This window comes from Eublepharis macularius, chromosome 10, assembly GCF_028583425.1.
Source record: "Eublepharis macularius isolate TG4126 chromosome 10, MPM_Emac_v1.0, whole genome shotgun sequence".
Taxonomy (NCBI): domain Eukaryota; kingdom Metazoa; phylum Chordata; class Lepidosauria; order Squamata; family Eublepharidae; genus Eublepharis; species Eublepharis macularius.
Genome location: NC_072799.1, coordinates 76,275,395 through 76,299,348, shown reverse-complemented (window position 1 = coordinate 76,299,348; position 23,954 = coordinate 76,275,395). Strand labels below are relative to the sequence as shown.

General features: G+C 42.5%; 1 protein-coding gene across 2 annotated transcripts in view; it reads right to left on the bottom strand.

Moving 5' to 3' along the window:
- The window catches only part of WWC2 (WW and C2 domain containing 2), a 161,430-nt gene that overhangs the window by 29,218 nt on the left and 108,258 nt on the right, over positions 1 to 23,954 (bottom strand). For both annotated transcript variants that reach the window (XM_054990137.1, XM_054990138.1), the window contains exons 10-17: positions 21,146 to 21,235; positions 18,659 to 19,275; positions 14,352 to 14,475; positions 12,131 to 12,211; positions 11,953 to 12,039; positions 7,090 to 7,282; positions 3,442 to 3,606; positions 1,770 to 1,891 (exon numbers count right to left, since the gene is read on the bottom strand). In XM_054990137.1, coding sequence (XP_054846112.1) covers positions 1,770 to 1,891; positions 3,442 to 3,606; positions 7,090 to 7,282; positions 11,953 to 12,039; positions 12,131 to 12,211; positions 14,352 to 14,475; positions 18,659 to 19,275; positions 21,146 to 21,235 — 1,479 coding nt within the window. The remainder of the gene's footprint in view (positions 1 to 1,769; positions 1,892 to 3,441; positions 3,607 to 7,089; positions 7,283 to 11,952; positions 12,040 to 12,130; positions 12,212 to 14,351; positions 14,476 to 18,658; positions 19,276 to 21,145; positions 21,236 to 23,954) is intronic.

The following is a 23,954-nucleotide window of genomic DNA, read 5'->3' as shown; positions in this document are numbered from 1 at the left end:
TGAAAGCCCCTTGCTGGGGCCACCATAAGTCAGGAACAACCCAAGGGCACTTTACACACACGTATGAGGACTATAACCTTCTTGTATCTCTTTAAGCAGTGATGCCTTGCCTTCTCCGTTCTTTGTTCAGTTGAATACATATTACTGCCTCTCAATTCTACCCCCATCCCATTCCCATTCTTCCTTCCCCCCCATCAATGTCGACTCTTAGCTGCTTGAGTGTATTCGGTTCTTACATGGCCTTCTTGTTGATGGCCTATGTTGGGGAAGAGGGTGGGTGGAGGTGGATGGTAGGGTCAGAGGGAGTTTGTTCTATTTACTATCTTATACGGGAAAACAGTAAAAGCTTTAGTGGGGGGGAACCTGACCGGATTCAAATATAAATCTGTAGGTTGGATCTAGTAGTAGATTATTGCTAATGGAAAAAAGGTGGTTATTTTCATTAACTTCCCCCTTCCTCTGCAGATCACTAACTTGGCCTTCATGCTGTTCTCGGGGCTCTACCATCTGCTAGGATCAGCATTTTGGGGAGCATTTAGTCTCCGGTAGGACAGAGGTGAGAAAAGGTCCATTCCACTGACAGAAATCCATTCTCCCAGCAGAAACTACTGCTGGGGTCAATCCCATGATTTGTCACAACGTAAACAAACCCACAATGAGCTCTGCTATCATGTGCTCACTCTCTTCTCTTCCTCCCCTCACCTGCTGCAATTCCACCCCTCCTTTGCTGTTTGCAAGAGAACCATAAATTACATCTGAGATGGTCTGCATTTGGTCTCCAAACTAGAATTGCAAAGCATGAATGGCAGGCAAGCAAGCACTCATAGTTTTCCTAGTTTACCTCCAACTATGAAGGGGGGTGGGGTGGACTTGCAGCATGCAACAGAAAGACAAATGAAAAGCAGGCTCCTTCACATTTACAACTGAACCGAGCAGATATGCACTTTTTTTTTTAACTGAGAAAAATATCCAGACATTTCTACAAGTGGTCTTAATGCAAGAGAAAAGAAACATACTAGATAGCATCTCTACAAAGAGATAAATTAACCAGACTCCAAATGTACTAGAAGCCAAGAAGCGAAATGCACTATGAAGGGAGAAGTGTGTGTACAGTTAATACATTGTTCACTGATCTTATTACAGTCCTTGCTACAGTCTCTGCCACTGAAGAAACAAACAACTAAAGATGGGCACGAACTGGAAAAATGGCAGTTCGTTGTGGTTCGTCGTGTTTCATGAACCACGAACTGTCATGAAATTGCCTGGTTCGCGAACTGGTTCATTTGGTTTGTGAAAACATCACTTCCGGGGCAGCAGGTCTGCAGAAAGCCCCTCCCCACCATTACCTAGGAAACTGATTGATTGGCGCCAGGCTGTCTGCAGTGACAAACCAAAAACCGAACCAAACAAACCACTCTAAAATCATAGCGGTTCGTCACAATTCATCAGAAAATGAGCTCCAAGATGAACCGCTGGTTCGTGAACCAAAAAAATGGTCCAGTTCATGATGGTTCGTATTTCGGTTTGTACACATCTCTACAAACAACTGTTCAATTTTTGTTTTTTTAAAAATGGCTTTCTTCTTCAGCCATGAGGGAAATGTACTGTTGCAACTGAAGCACACATCATCCTCTCTCAAGGTGCCCAAAGTGTATATTCTTTATATTCTAGTAAGTAACCAATGTTGAGCAAAAGGTTATTTCAGTGGTTTTTCTTTCACTGTATTTGGTGGTATGAAATGCTGTTTTAGACCCCCCCCCCCAGTTTACCATTCTTGCTCAGCACTCCGTGACTCCTGCACATCCTTTTCTTCCTCCTCTTCTTCTGCCATCTCTTGCTCTACTGCTTCCAGTTCAGCTGAGGTTCTTTCTAGTAAAGCTGACACAGCATCCTAACAGAGAGGGTTGAAAGCAAAGCTATATATATGACAGTAGACATGCATGGTTTTTTTTAACAGAAGGGATAGATAATATTTATAAAACCTATTTCACAATATTTGTGAACACTAACAAAGCCTGCTGTATGGAAGTGGCTAACCTGAGACTAGCTCTTTAGAGGAAAATGGCTGAACGTGGGTTCAAGTTGTAAGTGTTGTAAGATTTGTGGCCTAGCACAGGAATGTGTTTGCCAGAGCTGATTGGGAACACATTGGACCAGTTTCTAAGTTCCCTAGAGATTCAATTTTGAAGAGCCTGTTCCCAAGAGGGCTCTGTGCTTTTACCTAGATTTCACACAGATGTAACACCAATTAACGGCTTAGCCCTGATGGGTTCCTGTGTTGCTGGGTGATTCAGAGAGGCCTGAAAAGATGGCTTCTCAGTTCACTCAATGTTGATGCAAGATGAAGACTGCATGCTATTTTACCACTGCCAAGACCACGGAATACAGCCCGGAAAACCCACAACAACCATCATATTTTACCACCTTTAGTATGACCTTATGCTGAATTGACTATGAGAGAGATGGTTCACTGTGTGATGGATGGGTAAGATATGCAACTATGGAAACTACTAAGAGATGCTTAGTTAGCTAGCTTTTAAATTTTAGATAGAGAGATTTTAGTTCTTAGCAACAATAAGGATTTCTTGTTTTACTACTTGTTGCCTGAATAGAGTACTTCATGTTTGTGGAGATGCTCCTTAATTAATAAACTTATCTTTTATTAAGCTGAAGTCTGGAATTCATGTCTTGTGTGTGGGTACACCCCTTAAACAGACTGGAAATTGGGAAGCATGGCCTTTGAGAAATGGAGAGCTTCCAGTCTCACAATTAACACAAACCCCATTCTGCCTGCCTGATTTCAGCACTCAGAATTTGGGGGTGTGAGTTGTGGGTTTGTGCACCTGCTTAAAGAACACCACCAGCCTAGCATGCTACATCGAGGTTTACATTTAGGATTAAATTTGTTGTGAAAACATCTGCTGAAGCACACTGCTATAAACACGGTAATGTTCTGAACCACTCCAGAACTGATGAAAATGTCCAGTTCCTGAGGTGGCACAATCTTCTTATGTGACTGTATCACCTAAGATTTTACATGGTTCCAAAGCAAGGTTGATTTGTTTTTTAAAAATTGTACTTTTATAGCAAAGTACCACAAGATTTCAGAACTAAATTATACACAGCAGCAACAAACACACCATTTGGCAGCCCAGAAATGACCAGCAAAAGTAGCTATTTACACAAATGTAACCCTTTAAGATACTGTCAACATGTACTTTGTACTTGAAAATTGGGACCCAAAAGCAAACACAGAATGCACGTGGAAGAATCAAAAGATTAATCGTTCCCTCACGTCAAACAAAATAAAACGTTCACTGAAATAAAAGTTGTACTGAAATGGCACTTCTCCTTGGCAGTCAGCTAACAAGAATGGAAGGAGGAAGCACATAACTAGTTGGCAGCAGAATTATTTCACAGAAGTCACCATGAGCTGCTCACCAAGTCCAAGGAACCTGATAACTGACTGTCCGGAACAAATGCAGGATCTTCTTTTGGTTCCTTGCCCTTTTTGCCAGGGATCTGCTTGCAAGCCAGCAAGTTATACCACAGAGTAGAAGTCTCATCTGAAAATGACAAGTCTGCCAGGCTTATTTGAGTTCCAGCCTAGGCAGAGACGACAAAGAGAAATATATTTGGTCATTTTAATGCAGAGTAATGTAGAAAAGATAAAGTATAAATATTTCTAAATTTTTTGCCGCTGGAAAATGGCTTTACGTGTATTTATACTGGCTCTTCAAATGTTACTTACCTCTTAAACAGGAAAAAAACCCTCCTATTTACCTGTACCTTTTATTGCACTTAAGCCAATATTCAAACAAAAGTGAGATGAACTTTAAGGCTGAGTTTATATAATACTTAAAAGTGGGGGACTTGCAGGGTAGCAGAAATCTCATTTCCTTCCTTCCTTTCCACTAGTCTTCTTCATGCTGTCTGCACATTCCCTGGCTCCCTCTCCCCATTTGCTCTGGCTCTCTGGAAAGCCCTTAATGAGAACCTGATCTCATAACATAGTCCTGTGAGATCTCAATTAGCATTTTTAAATTTAGTTTGTGGAGTTTTTAAAAAAAATTAAACCTTTCTGGATTTTTCTGCAAACTCAAACATCTCCTCTATCTGTGCAGGGCTTTATTGTGCTGGTCTTTAGATCCACACTCTGGGATCAGGTTCAGAAGCAGATATATAATCAACCTTTCAAGCCTCTTTGCATGGTAGAGAAGGGAGCATATGGCTCTCCATTCTACCACACATATAAAAGGAGTGAGGTGTGCATTTCACGTGGTGGCATAATTTCTGTAATTATTTCCCCTTGCAAAAGGTGCCAGAGTACAGGGAGTTTGTGTGAACTGGGCAAAGAATACCTATTTCAAACATTTCACTAGTGCATGGTGGAGGAAAAGTACCTGCAGAGAGATCGCTGGCTTCTTAAGTGCATGATGGACAAGGACAGGGCTTTTTTTCAGCTGGAACGCAGTGGAACGGAGTTCCAGCACTTCTTGAAAATGGTCACATGGCCAGTGGCCCCGCCCCCGATCTCCAGACAGAGGGGAGTTTAAATTGCCATCCGCGCCGCTCGCAATCTAAACTCCCCTCTCTCTGGAGATCAGGGGGTGGGGCCACCGGCCATGTGACCATTTTCACCGAGGGCAATTGAAACTTTTAAAAACTCCCCCCTTGTTCCAGCTGACCCAAAGTGATGTCATTGTGCGGTCCTGGGAGTGTGAGCGCACTTTGCGCGCGCACATGTGGTACCAGGGGCACCACCTCCTGCCAGGAGTTGCCCCATGTGCTGGCAAACCACTGAGTTCTACCACCTCTTTTCCCAGAAAAAAAGCCCTGGACAATGAGAATAGGAAAGTAAAGAGTTAAATGAAGCAACTATGAGGATGAAGGTGGGAAGGGGCAAGACTTCCTAGCCTACTTGGGAACAATCAACAGAAAAGGGGTAAAAAAATGCTGATTCAGGATAGGTCTGAGGAAGTGAAAAGACCATAGCTCCTTGGTTTGTAGGACAGAAAGGGCAGTTCTAGGCACAGCAATTCGCATCACAAGACTTAAATGCAGGAGAGGCACAAGGAGCAGGACTGAAAGAATTAGGTACATAAAATACCTACACCTAACTATTCTGGTTTAACTGGTTTTTCCTCAATGTAAGGGTAATTTTTAAAAAAAAGTAATCTGGAAACATTAAAAGAGCAGACAATGCATGCCCACAAGAGGAAAAAAACTAAGTCATTTATATTCTGTAAATCTAATCATGTGTAATAGATCCATGGAAGAGAGAGTACTGGATAGGTTGATGCCTGGGGCAAAATATACTTGGCCTCAGTCCACCATCTTCACGAGGGGAAAAGTAGTTTTATATGCAAGGAGAGAAAAATCAAACTCAGAGAGCCCAGTTGCACCACACGCCTCAGGCACCATTGCTTTACACTTGGGAAGCGTCCACAGTTATTAAACAATATGCTTTACTGACACTGGACTTGCTACTGGGGCAATTCTAACTTGAGAAACACAATGAAAAATAAAGTAATCACCACCTTACTGCAACACTATCATACAAAGGAAAGCATCATTTTCTATGGTGCACCTCTGCCACAGAGCTAGGAAGGCAGTCACAGTTCAGTGACAGAACACGTGCTTAGCGCACATTGGGTGACAGCTTCAGTTCTTGGTATCTGCCAGTAGCAGAGTGGGGAAAGGCTTTGGCTTGGAGCCTTGGAGGAAGAACTACTGTCAGTCGGAGCTAGAAACAATGGACCAAACTCTGACTCGGTTACAACAGCTCCATATATTCACCTCAACAGGGAGTGGAAGCAAAATATTAGCTTTGATGTTCCCTGGCTTGTATATCATTCCTGTGGTGATAAGAGACAACAGAGAGCTGCTGGAGCACAGTGGTTAAGTGACTGGATTGCAAAGCAGCAGCCTGCTGGATCTAATCCCACTACTGCCGTAAGCTCTGCAGGTGGCCTTCGGTAAGGCGCTCCTCTCAGCCCCAGCTGTATTGTGAGGATAATAATGACATGACCTTTTTCACAGCTTTGAGCGGCTCTATTTAGAAAAGCGGTATATAAACGCAGTTATTATTATGACTATTATAACATCAGATATCAACAAAAAATGCAGGAAAAAATGGGTTGCTGGAGCGCATCTGGATGGGCCTTGTCTGAGCCACAGCAAAGGCAACTTAGCTTCAGTGGTGAAAAGAGAAAAGTTGCTCTTCAGATGTCATAAGTAGGACTGTTTTTTTCAGTGTTTTCAACTTCTAAAAAAAGCCATAATGGGAAAAAAAATGTGCTGTTCCTATAGCTAGATTTACAAAAACATGACCTGCTTCATCAAATTTTGCTTCCAGCAACCAGTATTAACAAAAATTGCATCTGTTATTTTCAGTTTAAGTGTTCCATAGACCAGATTCTCATTTTACATCATTTTTCCATGCAAAAAGGGCTAAACGGATTATTCAATGATATTTTAGGAATAAAAACACAAGGCATTTCATTTGGCTCACAAGTGAGGCCCATGCTGGAAACCTAACAATTTGAGGTTTCATTAAAGTTTATAGTTGTCCAGGATGTAAAGAGATGTAAGGGGTAGAATGAATAATTGCTAAAAGGTCAGAGCCAGGGAGATAAACAAAAAGAACTGAGAATGTCATGGTTTTTTTAAATCTTCTGAACTTATATGTGAAGAACTGAGGGGCTCAATCAACAACTTCCACAATTAAAAGTACACTAGTCTAGCATACAATATGTGATGCATACCTTGCCCTGCATCTATAGCCATTCAAACGGTATATAAATTATGCTTATCACATGCTTTAGAAACATGCACACCCATTAGCTACAGTCCTCAGGGTCATGACACAATTTCAGTGAACCCTTTGAACAAAATGTTTGCCCATGTAATTGTGTGATCAAAAGAGTTTTCATTTGTTCATCCAATATCAGAGATGAATATAATCAGTTCTGTAGGTTGCTAATGCGTGCCTTAGAAGCATCCTATCCATCAATGCGGGGGTGGGGGGTGGGGGGGAGACGGACAACAAAAGAACATCAAAGTGAGCCAATAATAAAGAACACTTACGAGGCATTCCTCCCGATGAGTCTTACTGATCGAGCAGACATCCACTCTCAATGTCTTCTGATGCAAAGAAGCTTGGGAAATGGCTACTCGGAACATCTCACTAAACAAGAGAGTTTCAGCAGCAGGATGGACTTTTGTGCGGAACAGACAGCTGATGTCAGCTGAAGAAGGGAGGACTGCAACTCTAAAATACCTATGAGGCAGAAAAGAAAAAAAAACCCAAATGCATCAGGAAGTACCCCCCGGCTGTTTCCTTGTACCATGTGACAATTAAAATACGTGGCTTACTGAACAATTCTCACGTTCAGCCACAGAGGCTTCAGTGCTTAGTGCATTACACTGGCCAACAGTAAAGGAGCTTCACTAAATTTGGTCCCTGAAGAAACTAGGTTTTTTTTAAAAAAACAAAAACCTGAAAATTGGCCAAGACAATAAAATGGCGAGGCTCTGGCTCACAGGATGGGAAGAAGGGGAAGGACAGCAGCTCTTAAATGTAACTTCTCAACTGCCAATTCTTAAGACTTCACCTCTGACTTATAATGTTTATTATTTCAGAACAGGACAGAACAGCCAATTTTTCTGCCGGCGAAAAAGAAAGGCAGGTTCCCCTAACCACCAGAAAAGGCTATGCTGGGGATCGCGGGACTTTTATGTACAAAAGCCAGCCATGAGGGATGGGGAGGGCGGCTGTAGCAAGGAAGGGAACTGGGAGAGATCAAGGGGAAAGGCTCGCTTGATCCAACCTACCTAAAATTATTCTCATTCTAATTTGTGAATATATCACTGTTATTTTTACTCTCGCTATTTAAAAAATGCTGCCGAGATATTTCTCAGGCAATGAAGTTTGTTTTCTGAATGGAAATCAACAATACTAAAAAGTTAGACGAGCTTCTCTACAGAAGACAAAGGGTTAGATGTCAAAGAGTTTTACAAATCAAACTGAAAACACCATTAAAAAGACATTGAGAATTGGAAACAAGATGTCGTGGAAGAGAATCCTTCGCTCACTTTAGATGGGGTGAAACTGTTATTATCAGGTCAACGCGAAAGCTCAGGAGTGTACCTGAGTTTTTTAACTCTTTGAAGATTAGGCTGGTGTGGTGGCTAGGTCTGCTTTTTATCACTTGCCTTTGATTAGGATGTTCTCTCCTAGACTCATCCCATCTAGACATACCGATCCCTGCTTCTGTAACTTCTGTGCTGGATTAATTTAGCCTGCAATGAATCGCCCTTGGAGGTAAACTCAGAAACTACCATCAGTGCAAAAGGCTGCTGCTTGTGTGTTAACCAGCAGGGGTCACTGTGAACAGATACTGCCAATGCTAACGCAGCTTCACCGGTTGCTATTTTTCCCAGCTGAATTCCAAGTTCTTACTTATAAAGCCTTTCACAACCTGGAACTGACTACTTCTCCCTGTATTTACCCATGTGCTTGCTTAGGTAAACCGTTTCCTTTATTTGTGCCCTCTGATCAGCTGTTTTGTACCTCTTCATCTTTGCATAGCCATGCACCAGTTCTTTGGAATGAGCTTCTTGAAGACCTTAGGTATATACGGCTCCCTCCCTGCTGTCTTTTCAGAGGGAGTGTAAAACTATTCTTTATCAGAGGGCATTTGTGTGCTGAGCTTCTATCATGCTGATAAGTGTTTTTAGATTGTTATGCTGGTTCAGTATCTTATATACTCCCCCTCCTTTTTGGGCTACGTTTAAGCTGTGGAGTGAAAAACACCCTAGAAAGGGCGGGAGTGTAAAATTTGTATTTTAAGTGGTTTGCAGTGCAGTGACTTGAATGGGCTTAGACTGGAGTAACTCTGCATAGGATTGCACTGTTGGTTGCTAACTGTCTTGAATGTAGAAGAGATAAATTATAAATCTTTTAATAAATACATAAATGGGCAATCTTGCACTGATGCAAGGCCATTACACCACTATCCAGTTTTTGCCTGACATAGCATGCTATAAGTATTTACACTGCAATCCTAAGAAGAGCGAGTCCAGTCTAAGCCTGAAATCAGTGAGCTTAGACAGGAATAACACTTTTTAGGATTGCACCATTAGTTATAAATCTCTTACAATTCCAGACATTTGCAGATGAGTTCCTGCGTACTCACATGAAGGAGCACTAGCAATCTAGCATAAAGCACCAACCTTTCTATTCTATTGCAGGCCAATGGCCTAATTCACAGGCCACTCTTTCTTTATATTTGTATTTTTTTAAAATGCAAAACTATGTACCTCTGAAAGGATCCTACAGTTCAAACTGTGATATTTTTCTATGCTCTCCACTGTTCCAGCAGAAGACATGGGCTGAATCCACACACCCTTGGAGTGTCCCGGCATTGTGCTAAATGTTCACTAAATACCCGGAAGTGTAGCATCTTTCTAGCACGATTCAGAAATTGCACTAGAAAGACACTATACTTCTGGGTGTTTAGCAAACATTTAGCGCAACGCCGGGACGCTCCGAGGGTGTGTGGATTCAGCCATGGTGCTATTATGCATAACAGTGCAAAAATTCTCCCTCCACTCTCAGATTCTTCTCCACGTCATTATACTGTAATCTCAACCAGTATATCCTTATTACAGGCATCAACTCTGGTTACCGTTATTTCTTTTGTTCAAGCTAAATAATCCAATGACACCCAGGAAGCTGCTTTTGTTGAATTGTCACGGTCAGTACAGTTAAGCATCACACACTGAACAAATATCTGTAAGGGCCAACGTAGATGCAATGACATCCACAGGTCCAACTTGTGGACGTTGCTGCCATTGTTAACGATTTAAAAATGCTGCAAGGGCCCAGTTTTGATAAGTCCTGCCATACAGTGGGCTGAATCACTCTCATTTTCCCTCTGTGCCTTTTGGAGCATGGAAACAGGGGTCAGGGGCAGGGGGACAAGATTCAGCCTGCCGTGCTGTGGTCCCACTCAGGCCTTCACGGCATTTTTAAATTGCTTTAAAGTGGTGGTGGTGTTCAAGGGTTGGCTCCATGGATGCTGTCATGCCTAGTTTGGCCCTAAGACTCCCTTTCCCACGGTTCCAATTTAGCAGTCCTTGCCCATACTTGGACAGGGTAAATACAAAATCTGTGCCAGAAAATAAAGGTGCTACTTTTTTCACAAGGATTTGCTTGTGGGGCATTATCACACCATGAACACACATGAAGTTGCCTTACACTGAATCAGCCCATTGGTCCATCAAGGTCGGTGCTGTCTCCCAGGGCTCCCCAGGGTCTTTCCCATCGCCTGCTATCTGATCCTTTTACCTGGAGATGCCAGGGATTGAATGTGGGACTTTCTGCAAGCCAAGCAGATGTTCTACTACTGATTCAAGGCCCCTCTTATCATACTGTGCTATGGAAAACAACCCTTACAGTATATAAATATTTCCACAAACTAAACTACTTTGACAGAAACAAACAGTTCTAAGAAGAGCGGCAGTTCTTGTAAAAAAGGGTGGGGGCATTCTTTTGCTGATCAACTGAGAAAGTCAAACTGCACTCACTTTGAAATGCAAATATATCACACACATACAATGAATGTTTAAAACTGTCTCCAGGTAGCCTAGAAATCTCAGTGACAACATAACAGTATGCCCGGTTTAAGGTCAGCTCCTTCTGGAAAATAATACCTTTTTGATTGTCATATTGATCCCCAGGAAAAAAAAATCCTTTCCCTTCGACAGCATCTTATAGGCACCTATGTTCATTCCAGGAAAGGTCAACAAGTCTCAGGGCACCAGGGCAAAAGGAATTTAACCAGGTTGCAATACTGCTGGGATTGTTTGGTTCAACATAGTTGATTCTCCCACACCTCCCTGACAGTCTGTGATGCATGCTGGCACACCGTAATACGTGAAATCCCCCTGCTGGAAAACCTCCTTCTGTAGCTAAGGAAGAGTGAGGTTTGCTGAGTATGCAGTGTAGGGGACTGTTTGGTGCTGGAGACAAAAGAAAGTTACGTGCGCTCTTGTGCTGGCGAGAAGAAGCATATATCCTTCAAAGCAAAAACAGTAATGGGGAAAAAGTCAAAAAGGGGTGAAATGGTGGACCTTTGCTGTGAAGGAGACGGTAGAGTTTTGCATTTTTCTGTGTGAACATTCATTTGGGACAGGGTAAGTGCTCTCCTTTTACTGAAAAGAAAATTAAAGAATTTTTCTTACAAGTATGAAAGCTCTGCATGAGGAGGGATGAAAGGAAATACTTAATGCATGAATTTTTGTTCTTCTCATGGACCAGAGGGAGCTCAACAGCAGGACTGTCCTCATGTGTTGAGGATCAACTGCATCTTTTCCTCCCACCATCCAACACGTGCCCATGACAACATCTCACAAGAGCCCTGGAACGAGCACTAGAGGAAGGTGGGCCAGGGGTGGAGGTGAGCATTTTGCTGGGCAAGCAGCCGAGTACAGCAGTTGGGAGTGCGGAAAGAAGGAGCTCTTTTGATAACAGAGGTTTATTTATTTTTAGTTTGCCTTTCTTGCAGAGACTCAAGGTAGATTACAGGATATAAAACAGTGCAAGCAGTGTGCCCTGACCTGGATTGCCCAGGCAAGCCCGATCTCATCAGATCTCAGAAGCTAAGCAGGGTCAGCCTCGGTTAATAATTGGATGGGAGACCTCCAACGAAGACTGGTGTTGCTGGGGCAGACAATGTCAAAACACCTGTTAGTCTCTTGACATGAAAACCCCAGCAGAGGTTGCCAAAGGTCAGCTATGACTTGATGGCACTCTTCACCACCACCAATCAAGCAGTGTAAGGGAACCTGTCAGGTTCAGCTTGAAGTGCATTCTGATTTCTGGAAAAAAATGTGGATTTTTAAAGTTAAACCATCATCCTGCTTTTTAGGGAGTAATGTACTTACACTTTGGAGCCAGGGGATACAGAAAGGGCATGAAGGTTTTGTAGCTGCACCACAATTATCACAAAACTGGAACTGTTTGTATCGTATCTGTTAAGACAGCAAAAAAAAAAATCATCAGACATTTGTTAACGCACTTGTAATGCTCCAAAAGCAGCTATTTTTACAAATGCGGACTTACTTGAGTCCTATCTGTACTTGTGCAGTTTCTAGAATTGTGGTATCATCTTCGCAATATGCAACCTCTTCGTTATCATTTGGTCTGGAGAACATGGATAAAAGGGTTTTTGGATAGTTAACTGGCTTAAACCTCAGAAAATGAATATATACTACTTATACCCAAATCAAAGAGTGATTGGAGCATCAGTCCAATCTGCATAATGCTTAGTACACCGTCTAGTGAAGCTCTCGTAGTGAGATAGCAGAAAGCAGTATCTTATTTAGGAAATAATGCTAAAGTCTCGCTCCTTCATTTTAAGATTCACCTTGAAAGAGTCATAGTTTGTAACTGCAAGAACAAATCAGGACTGGGACTAGATGCTCTCCATTTCCCCCCCAGCTTTGCAACCACCTCACCCTACATTTTGTCCTTTAATCTTTACTAAGATGGGTAGCCGTGTTAGTCTGTCTGTAGCAGTAGAAAAGAGCAAGAGTCCAGTAGCACCTATATGGGGATGTGAATCTACATGTGCATTATTAGAGCCAATGGGAAATCTTGAGTCTTCCTTTCCCTTGGCAAAAACTAATGAATAAAAGACTAACCGCTAGGCTAACTCTATGTTCTCATCCTTATTTAATATTTTAATGCCAAGCTTCTTCCAGTGAGCTCAGGGTGGTGTATATAATGATAAGTCATTATGCTCCTAGGATTTCCCCCCTTACCTTTTGCATTATTTTCCCTAAGTGCTAGGCCCTTTTCCCCTCTGAATGTCCTCCTTAGAAATGCCCATCACATTCTTTCAGCATCTTTTATCCCAGAAACAGCCATCTGAGTAATTATAACATAACATTTGATTTATATACCGCCCTTCAGGACAACTTAATGCCACACTCAAAGCAGTTTACAAAGTGTGTTATATTATCCTCACAACCACCACCCTGTAAGGTGGATGGGGCTGAGAGAGCTCCAAGAACCCAAGGTCACCCAGCTGGCTTCAAGCAGAGGAATGGGGAATCAAACCCGGTTCTCCAGATTAGGGATCTGCCGCTCTTAACCACTATACCAAACTGGCTCTCATTTGGAGTAATGAAAAAGAAGCTCTTTGTCTAGGAAGGTGCAAAAAACACACCCACCTTCTTCTCTAAAACGTGACAACTATTGATTGGGATTTCCTCTAAACAGGTGGGAGGAAATACCAGCTGCCCATCAAATTGACCCCTCCCCTCCAAATATTAGATTTGGGATGTGAGCAGTCACAGCTCTCTCAGAGCTCTCTTAGCCCCACCCACCTCACATGGCGATTGTCGTGAGGATAATAATAACACCCTTTGTAAGCCACTTTGAGTGGGTGTTAATTGGTCCTGAAGGGTAGTATATAAATCGAATGTTATGTTATTTATCTGAGTCTGGAAGTTGGAGGATAGGATAGTGAGCAGTACTATTAAATTCTTTCCACCTGCTTCTGTCTCTTAGAAGCCAGGAGGACTATTCAAGACTCATTGGTTCACAAGCCTTTGGGGAAAGTGTTTCTTTCTGGACTTCTATTGTGACAGAGTACATGATCGTCATTAAGTTGCAGCATTAAGTTTTTTTAAATGGTGCAATGCCTTCTTGCTGGATGACAGACCAAAATATCATTCTAAATATTCTCAATGTTTTTACATAATTCAGCTTAGCCAACTCTCCATTGTTTCATTTTCTACCATAAATGAGGGCTGCTCCCAAGGTTTGAATGTAGCACCTCAATGCAGCAGAAGATGCAGCACTTCAAATTCTAAATGGGTTTCTACTTAGCATCTGGCTCTGTTGCGCCACCGTTACATGTTCTCAGGGTTGCTGCTTCTTGTCTGTGCATTTTTCTAATTCTTCCGGTTCTCAACCCTCAGGCTTGTTGGCCTTCACTGCCATTTAATGTAATGGGCTGTGCTGACCTCTGAGCGGTTGCTTTGTTTCTGAGCATCGTTTCGCAACATTTTTCATGTCACCGTTTCAGAGGCAGCAGCATCATGTCATCAACAACAATTCCAGGCCTTGCCATAGTGACCTGTGATTACACAAGTGTGGGCCAGTGATGTGGAGGGCAAAGAAAAAGGGGGCATAACGGTACCCACCCAAAGCGAATGTGTGCCAAAATCAACCCCGAAGGAACAACCCTATGAAACACATATCTCTGAGTATGACCGAGCCAGATGCTTGAACATGTTTCTAGATGGGCCAAATTGCTTCCCCCTCTGGAACCTACTGTTTTACAGAAGCTTCATATACACCACTGTCTCCAGCCACAGACTCATCAGACACGGCTGCCGATACACATCCTGCCTTCTCCTCAAGCAGATGGCTTATGGTTCTTCTTGGTAAGTCCACACCTAAGTGCAGGAGAAGGAAGAGCCTTTTTAGATTATACTGATGATGAAATTGTATATACAAAGTTCTGAAGTCACAGTAAAGTTGAAAAGGACACTGGGTATCGTGGGGAATATTTTATTTAATGTTTGTCTCCCGCCTTTCCCCATAGCCCCAGGTGAATTAAAAAAAAACTTTAAAAAACATAAAAAATACAACAAAATCCGCAAGCACTCCCCTCCCCATTTAATTATCCCAATCACAAGATATAATATTACAACAGTTTCAACCTTTTCAGACTTCGGAACATTTAACTCCAGACCTATAGTTACAGCTTGTTATGTGGAACTGAGAAAAGCCATACCTATTGAAATTCTATCTTCATAATTATTAAAGGTAGAGGAGATATTTCTTCTTTGCAACAAGTCACTGAGATTTTCTACTACTGAAAACCAGACATACACCCAAAACAAACAAAAACAGGATGGTATTCTATGGGTGCAGCCCATTTGAGGCTTTGTGTGTAAAACTAATGGGGATTAGGAGTTAGTGCCCCAAAACAGTTTCCCGTCACCATTATTTGTCCATCTTTAGCTAGAGACCCATATTTTCCTTTCTTCAGCATTTGCTGCCTCTGTTCTATCTGACGATCAACATAAAATACAGTGCTTGAACCCCTTTGCTTGCTCCTGATCCTCTTGAAAATGGGTACAGGGTCTGTAGTCTGGATGCAGAACGCAGCCCAGAATGTCCACATCAATAACTTTCATTTTGATGTCTCAGTTGTCAAAGGAAATATTGTATTGTGTTTGTATTTTTCACTTTCCTTTTTTCCTTTAAAAACAAGGGTCAAAGCAGGGTTCACACTTTAAATGTAGGATAGTGTCATGAACATGTATATTCTTTATGATAGTATTTAACGGAGTTCATGCACTTCAAACAAACTTACAAATAGAGCATTAAATGAACAAGTTAAACCAAAGTCTTCTTTATTTTGCTTGGCCAACAAGGAAATCAAGCCCCCATGGCTACCATTTATTTTTTAAAAAATTAGATAGAAGTACCCCTCTGCTGAAATCCCAGCACGAAATAAATGCGAATTCTGCTTTGGCTTTAGCAGGGTATGTTGGCATGGCCACTACCAACAAGGGAATCTTCAGGGCCAACAATTACTTAATTTAAATCTTCAACTCACATTCCTGTGCTAGTGTCCTGCAGAGAGCAAGAAACACTCACTGTAAGCAGCATCCTGTAATGTAATAAGCTGCTGGCCTGCGGAGTCCTTTCATCTGCCAAGGAGCCAAGTGTATTGGTATGCATTACACCCCCCCTCCTGAGTCATGACTTTACATCTTGTTAAGATGTTTAAATTTTAAGGCTTCAGATTAGAGGATTGATTGCTGCATTTCTCCTTTCATTTGTAGCAGTGGGGATGCTTTTTCCTTGATGATGAAGTGCTTTTTCTTCCACCACTTTGAGAGGGGTGAAGGTGATGACATGATTTATTGATTACCCCCAGGAATAACCACAGCAGTCTGAAATCGACTTTGACAATGACAGAGACTGTCTGCGGAAGAACTTCACGGTTATTCTAACTCTGTTGCCACAAAAGACACTCTGTGCCGGAAAATGTCTTCTGGAGAATGTCTGTACCCTCCCCGCTTGCAACTAAAGAGACAGGTTCTAATGGGGAGGGGGAGAAGAGAATTAAGCCCATGCTTAACTTTGCCACTGAACTCTATGGGAATGAAAAAACACTTAGCTTTGAAACTGGGCACACACCTCCCCCTCGTGTGAATGTATAGGACATTAATGCTCTGAATGATAAGAAATGAGCAGAACATAGAACAGATACACTTTATTCAGACTGGACTTTTTGAACCGATAATATTTGGGGCTGTGTTTCAGGAAAAAGGGCATCGAGTGGGAAGCACACAGGATATGGGATTTTTGGCAAGCAACGCTGGATCATACTTGGGCTAATGGGGAGAGAGAGGAGCATAATCAGAAGGGAAGCTTTACCCTGGCTTCATGAAGGCCCATTCAGGTTGCATTTGGCTTCTGGAACATATACACAGACACTTCTTTTGTTTCAAAGATTTCTGGCTTAGTAATGAGCGGCAGAATATTTCTCTATTTATAACAACATTGATTGACTTTCAGGGTTCAGGGAGATGTGTCAATTTACCACACTAACAGTGAAATCCTAAGCAGAGTTACTCTAGTCTAAGCCCATTGAAATCAGTGGGCTTAGACTGGAGTTATTCTTCTTAGGATTTCACTGTTTGTGGCAGGATGAAAGGTGTGTGGATTGCTAGTCCCCCTGCAGACACTTACACATATAGTGATGATTTAGGATGATTTCTGGATGGCTGTAGCACTGGAAGAGAACTAGGGAAGATTAAAACTTGCCAATAAGAATGTCACATTGCTTACTGCAGACCCATGCAGACGCTCCTCTCTCGACCAGTGAAAGCCAAGGGAGAAGAAAAACCTTTGTCTATCTTGAAAGTATATGCCTTTGGCCACTGGCAAGGTAGAGAACGTACTGCCTCCTATGTCCAGCCAAATGTGTTAAGCCTGAGTTAAACAATGAAACAGCATCATTCACATTACTAATAGATTTTTCTTTCTTTACTCAGGCAACTGAGCAGATGGTAGACAGTCAGCTCTGGGAGTCCAGCTTGGACAATGACAGGTGGCTATCGATATGGTATGCCACCAATCCATTTTGGCTGTCGCCACTAAGTCCATGCTATAAAAAGGTCTGTGAAAAAGTGCTTAGGTTATCACAGGAATCCCAGGTTTCAATTAAATCAAAATTCTTTAGTAATCCAAATAAGCATCAGCATTAACAATTCTCTCCTTATCTATCATAATGCTGTGTAACAAGAGGAAAAAGAAATGGATCATCTTAACCAGAAGGTGGCAGAGCAACACTGAATGTCAGAAAGGGGGGGGGGAGTTCTAAAGAGGCACAAGAGTCAAAGACTCAAGGTTGTTAATGAACAACACAGCATCAGAACACATGAGGAGCATCCCTAAACAGCCTCATTGGATGATAGGCTAAATAGATCCCTGCTTACTGCCTTTCTTTCTGTTGTCCTTTATCCTTTTGGAACAAAAATTTGAAAAGAACATATTCCTAAATATGCTTATCTAAATAAACCCTACAAGTTTGGTCTTGCAAACATAAATATAGTACTTGATGCTGGTGAACAAATACATTCATAACAAACTCATGAGATGAATCATCAGTTTGGAAACTGTAGACAGTGGCTTTTATCTTCTGAATGAGTTCTGTGCATGTGGGATTGCCAACTCTGGGTTAGGAGACTCTGGGGACTGTGGGGTTTGTTGAGGGGAGGGACCTCAGTGGGATAGAATGTCATAAACTCATCCAAAGGAACCATTTTCTCCAGATCCAGAGGAGTTAGCCGTGTTAGTCTGTAGTAGCAAAATAGAAAAGAGTCCAGTAGCACCTTTAACACTAACCAACTTTACTGTAGCATAAGCTTTTGAGAACCACAGTTCTCTTCGTCAGATGCATGGCCATGCATCTGACGAAGAGAACTGTGGTTCTCGAAAGCTTATGCTACAGTAAAGTTGGCTAGTCTTAAAGGTCCTACTGGACTCTTTTCTGTTTTCTCCAGAGGTAGTGATCTCTGTCATCTGGAGATCAGATATAATTCCAGGATGTCTCCAGGCTCCACTTGGAGGCTGGCAACCCTACAATACCCTCAGAATTAAAAAGCTGAGTGCCATTCTTTGAAGATACTTATCCATTTCTAGGAGTTCCAAAGTAAACTCTATCCAACTTATGAATGAGATCTGTTTGTGTGCAAAGACACAGGCTCACATATATTCCTTTCTCCCCTGGTATGCTTTGTCTGCCTCCTTTTCCCCCTGTATCCATTTTGGCCAACTGTGGCTTGTGCAGACCCACCTCAAGACATGTTTTTCAATTCTGAACTAGAGGGCAAGGGCAAACTGTAGTTTGATAGTTCAGATATAATTGCAAACTATGGTTTGCTGCAAAAGAGGAAATACAGGAAGGAACTGGAAGATGCAAAGGGAGGATGGAGGAAGGAGTACATAGGCAAACTTACATAATGCCAAATCAAGCCACAGAGTTTTAACAGCGAGATGTACATCTATCTGCATACTCAAATATTGGATGCAAGTCTGACACTGTAACATTTTTACCTGCATTTCTTGAAGGTGATGTAGTCTGTCTAATGCTTTCACTGAGGTCTTTATCATCTGTAAGAGACTGAGATGATGTTCTGGCTTCTGAGTCCGACAACATTTGGTTCTCGCAGAGGCTAACGCCTGCAAAATCGCTCAGAAAATCGCAGTCTTCAAAGTCTGCTGTGAGGTGGTGCAATGGAGAGTCTTGAGGTGGCACTGAGAAGGCCCCTTCTGAAACCAAAGGTGATCCAGGAGGGGACAAGGAGGAAAGAGAGGATCTTGAAGACAGTGAGGTCACCGATTTTGGAGGCTCAGTTAATTTGGGGGCATAGCTTGCTGCTGAAGAGCCAGAAGAATCACTATAACCCATTCTCCCGTTGGAGTTGACCACCTCATTTTCATGAATGGTAGTTATAGGGCCCGATGGAATGTAACCGCATTTCTCTTGCAACATGAAGTCCAGTTTATACTGATAGTCCAAGTCTGTGGTTTGATCACCTTGGTTATAATAGAGGTCTGTAGTGCTAAGAGAATTAAGTGATCCCCTGCTAGATGTGTTCAGAGACCCTCGACTGGATGCCAGGGACCCCAGGCTGCTCCCTGAAGATACAGATAATGTACTGGCAGAGAGACTACAAGAGAGAGGAAAAAACAAGCTGCCATTCTGCTCATACTATTATATACCTGATTACTAGCTCACAATAAAATGTACAGTATTAAATTTAATCCAATCTAATCATAAAGCAGACAAGCATAATACCACACTGTAAAAATATAATGTTTTGTAGCCTAGCTTTTCAGTAGCAGCTTGGTGAGAATTTCTGGAGTCTCATTTGTTAACACCAGCAAATTTGTTTCAACCTGGCAGCGTCTCAAGAGGGTATACCAATTGTGGAAGATTACAGAATGTTTCGTACGGTTCACCAATTGTCACTTTTTATGCAATTGGTTTGTAATGTATTATGAAGATCTTTTATTTCACTATTTGGGCCGCCTTATTCTTCCATCTGCGGTATTTTCTATTCCTTTTGTTAGGGGAAATAAGACAATGGATGCACAACATAAAAATGCCACAACCTTTACGGAAGAGGATGAAGAAGAAAAGAAGCGTCCAAGTGAGAAAAAAGTTAGCTGGACATTTTTAAAAAAACGCAAGACAAATAATGCATTCTTTTTCTGTTTATCAGCCTGATTCAGAGTAGCCTCAATGCATACTTTGAGAAAACACTATTGTGCACACAAGAAAAAAGTTATTCCACAGACCCAGGTTCAGATAGCATTTCAGGTACAGGGGAAGAGTAATACTTTATACTGAGCTGCCATTCTGGTCTCTTTGTTTAACTATCTGCTAATCTGGTTTACCAATCTATAGGGGGCTACTCTTTCCCCTCCCTCCTTCTACGCAGCTTGGAGAACCAATTTCAGAAACTGTTTAAGGGGAGTTGGTCCCCTTTACTCCAATAGGTCAAAATCAGCTTAAATATAAACATTTCTGTTTCACTGGCTTGTGAATCAGACTATCTGACTCAAGAAAATTCCTTGGGATTACTTACTTACAATAAAAAATAAGCAGTTATCAAGCATGAATTTAAAATCTTTTTTTTCCAGTGGGAATATGAAATATTTTACACCTCCCACCTCTTCCCTGCATCTTCCAGCTTTGCTGTAGCTGAAGCTACAGCAGCAGCAAGACTATCTGAGGACTTTTTCTACTTGCACTGAGCAGAGAAAGGGGTGCAATTAGTGCCGTTTTAAGATCAGTGGCTTAAGAGAAGCCCGGCTGCCAATCTCCAAGTGGGGCCTGGAGATCTCCTTGAATGACAACCGATCTCAAGAGTATAGAGATCAGCTGCCAAAGAGAAAATGGCTGAGTTGGAGGGTGGATTCTATGGTGTTATACCCCATTGGGGCCCCTCTCCAAACATTGCCCCCCCCAGGCTCCACCCCCAAATCTTTTGGCAACCCTGCCCAGCTGGTGACCTTTGAAGAGTTTTTGTGGAAACTGCACCTGAGGGGCCTATGTCTGCCAAGTTCACCGTAGCCCCTAAAAAATAGGAGTCTGGTCTATTTCGTCTCCCCTGTCTACCTACAATATCACAGAGAGAGAAAAAAATAGTTCAGGTTCATCACTACCCCAATCTTCTCACATGTATTACTCTTATTTATTAAGTTTTGCTATAATTATTTTTGTTTCAAGTTGTTTTATTAAGCTCTTTAATGCCCACATTGGTTGAAATGTGAGGGAAAAATGCTCTAAATCAATGAATAATAAATAAGAAACCATACTCAGTAGAGACAACGCTGACATGGGGCAGAACTGGTAATAGCAGTAGGAAGCCGAACGTTTTGTAGCAGCTACATAGCACATTTTTTGTGTGACAAAATGTAAAAACTGTTAACAAAATCTCATCCAGAATAAAATAGTGATATTAAAAATTATTACTTTCAGATCTTGTATAACAAAAAGGCAGCACACAGACAGTGTAAACAATCCAAACTCACCTTTTAAGCTGCAAATGCAAATATGTAGTTAGTTTAGTGGTTTCTTCAAGTTTTTTTACTAAAGTCTTCCTTCTGTCTTCCAATTTTAACCTAAAAAATAAAAGAATTATTGTTATTGTATAAAAAAATCTCTGACTGAATATTCAAAAATACATGTTGCAGATGAAATATAATCTTAAAACCCTCTCCCATTTGGTACACTGCATTTTAGTTAAATAGCATGGAGAAACTCCCTTTTCCTGACAGCCACCATCTTTTCCTGATTCCTTCTCTCCTTCCTATCTACCAGATAACCCACCTCTACCTACCCCACCCCCACCCTTCAGCTTTCCCTTCTTCCCTCAGCATGGCAGCCTGAGTGGAAGTGGGAGGGGGGGGCGGGGAGAGGGCCATCAGGCCAATGGCATGACATCACTTCTAGGGAAACTTAAGTGACGTTATACCTCTACAAATTGCTAGAAACTCATTGGTGAAACCACAGAGTTTCCAGCATCTCCTAGAGAGGAGTGGCATACCTTCCGGGTTTTTCTAGAAGTATTGACATACTATTGGCCTGATGGCTACACCTGTCCTGTGTCTGGTTGGATGGTCTCCTTGGAAGTTGGTTGCTTGGCCAGCTGGACTATGAGGGAGCTGGGAAGCTGAAGGCTGGAGCACAAGGCTCATGCAAAGTGAACCGGTTGATCCAGCACTGAAGCTCTGACAAGCCTCAGCCTAAATAGGCTGGGGGGTGTGTGTGTGTATGTGTGTGTGAGAGAGATCTGGCTCAGCTGCACCTGCCAGCAAGTGTTAGAGCTGGGGAGGCTCTGCTTTGCTCTGGCCATAGACCTGCATGGAAGTATCTTAGCCAGAGGCCTGTTCTGAGTCTGCAGGGAGGTCTCCTCTGCACCACCTCTGCACCACCTCTGCCTGCCTTTGCCACCACCATTCATTCAGTGCAGGAGGTGATTGGGAGGGGCTATGGGCCCTGGTTGGTGTCCTGCCTGGCGGGACCTAATGGTGGTCCCTGAGGCAGGTGGCAAGGACTTGCCTGCAGGTTCTGGGTGGGGTGGTCTCCCGTGCTGCTGGGACATGAGCTGCCAGGGCCTCTCCTGAAGGCTCTGGCAGCATGGTCTCCTGTTGCCTCTGCAGCACCAGGCCTGTCCTGGCCCTGCTGGAGTTCAGGCTCTTCCTCTGAGCCTTCCAGGTTTGAGTCACTGGCCTGGATGGAGGGCTGGTCAGAGACAGCTCCCCCACCCCCCTACAAAGTCCTTGTCTCTCCAGTCTCCCATAATAAATATAGCTGAAGATGGGGAGCAGATAAAAGATAGGTTGGTTGGTGGGAAGGGAGAAAGAAGCAAGGAAAGGTGAGAAAGAATATGGAGGCTGCCAGAAGAGAAATACAGTGCAGAGGGGGATACTGGTGAAAGTGAGATGCTCCCTGCAAGTCTTTGCAGGTTCTCCAGTATGTCCAGTCTGGCCAGCACCATGCAACTGGGCCCAGCACAGCACTGCATACTGAACCAGACCTTTCCATGTAGAGACTGCCAGAGTGAGGGAAGGAGGGAAAGCTGAAGACAGGGGGTTAGATAAAGGCAGGTTGGCTGGTGAGTAAGGAGGAGAGAAGGAAGCAGGAAAATGAGAAAGGGCATGGGGGTTGCTAGATGAGGAAAGAGGAAATAATGAGGAGGGATACAGGACAAATGACATGTCCCTTTACAAGTCCTTGTAAGTCACCTGCTTGTTTTATATTTTTTCCCGTCCTTTGGCTTTTTTGAAGTTTCCAAAATTCTTAGAATGATTCTATCTCCTTTTAGTTGCTGTTTTGCTTTGCAAAATTCAGATATTAGGTCTGAATAAAAAGTATGCAGTTCTCTCCCGTCCCCCTCCCCTCAAGTTTGAAACTTGTTTTAGAAACTTTCCCTTAGGAAGCCTTCTCTCTGAAATTGCAAGTACAAGGGCAGGTTTCAAATGCACACATCCCATCAAAGGTACTGATAGGCATGCAAAATAGACATATAAGCTCTGGGGTCTTAGCACTAAGTTTTATTTCCTTTGTGATGTAGACACCTTAAGGGAGGGGTAAAGGCCTCCACTTTAGTGTATCTCTAAATACACACTGAAATCTATTTATGTTCCATGTAGGATTCTAAATGCTCCACTGGTACAGGCCTAGAAACGGAAGAAGCTAATGCCTCAGTAGAGAGCACTGAAACTTGGATCCTTAAATATCAGGTTTTTGTTTTTTCCTTACTTTTTTCCCACAGGCATTTCTCATTTTCTGCCACAAGCATGAAAATAAGCTGGGTGGCCACTGGAGTGTATCTGTGATATCTTTTATTATATTAAGGGATTTCTGTTTGATCAAGGGTCTACTTCTTATTTCAGAATATAACCCAATGAAACCTAATAGATGCCTCGGATTCCGAGTATCATATGTATTCTTCTCATTTTAAAAATTTTGATCTGGCACACCTAATGGATATAAAGGAATCCATTCAGGGCTTCTTTTCTGGCAAAAGAAGTGGTGGAACTCAGTGGGTTGCCCTCAGCAAAATGGTCACATGGCCGGTGGCCCTGTCCCCTGATTTCCAGACAGAGGGGAGTTTAGATTGCCCTCCGTGCCACGGCGTGGAGGGCAATCTAAACTCCCCTCTGTCTGGAGATCAGGGGGCGGGGCCACCAGCCATGTGACCATTTTCAAGAGGTTCCGGAACTCTGTTCCACCGCGTTCCAGCTGAGAAAAAGCCCTGGATCCATTGAAACATTCAGAGCCAGATGTTCTCTAAGAATTACAGAAAAAGTCAGATAAATACAAAATAAAGAAATC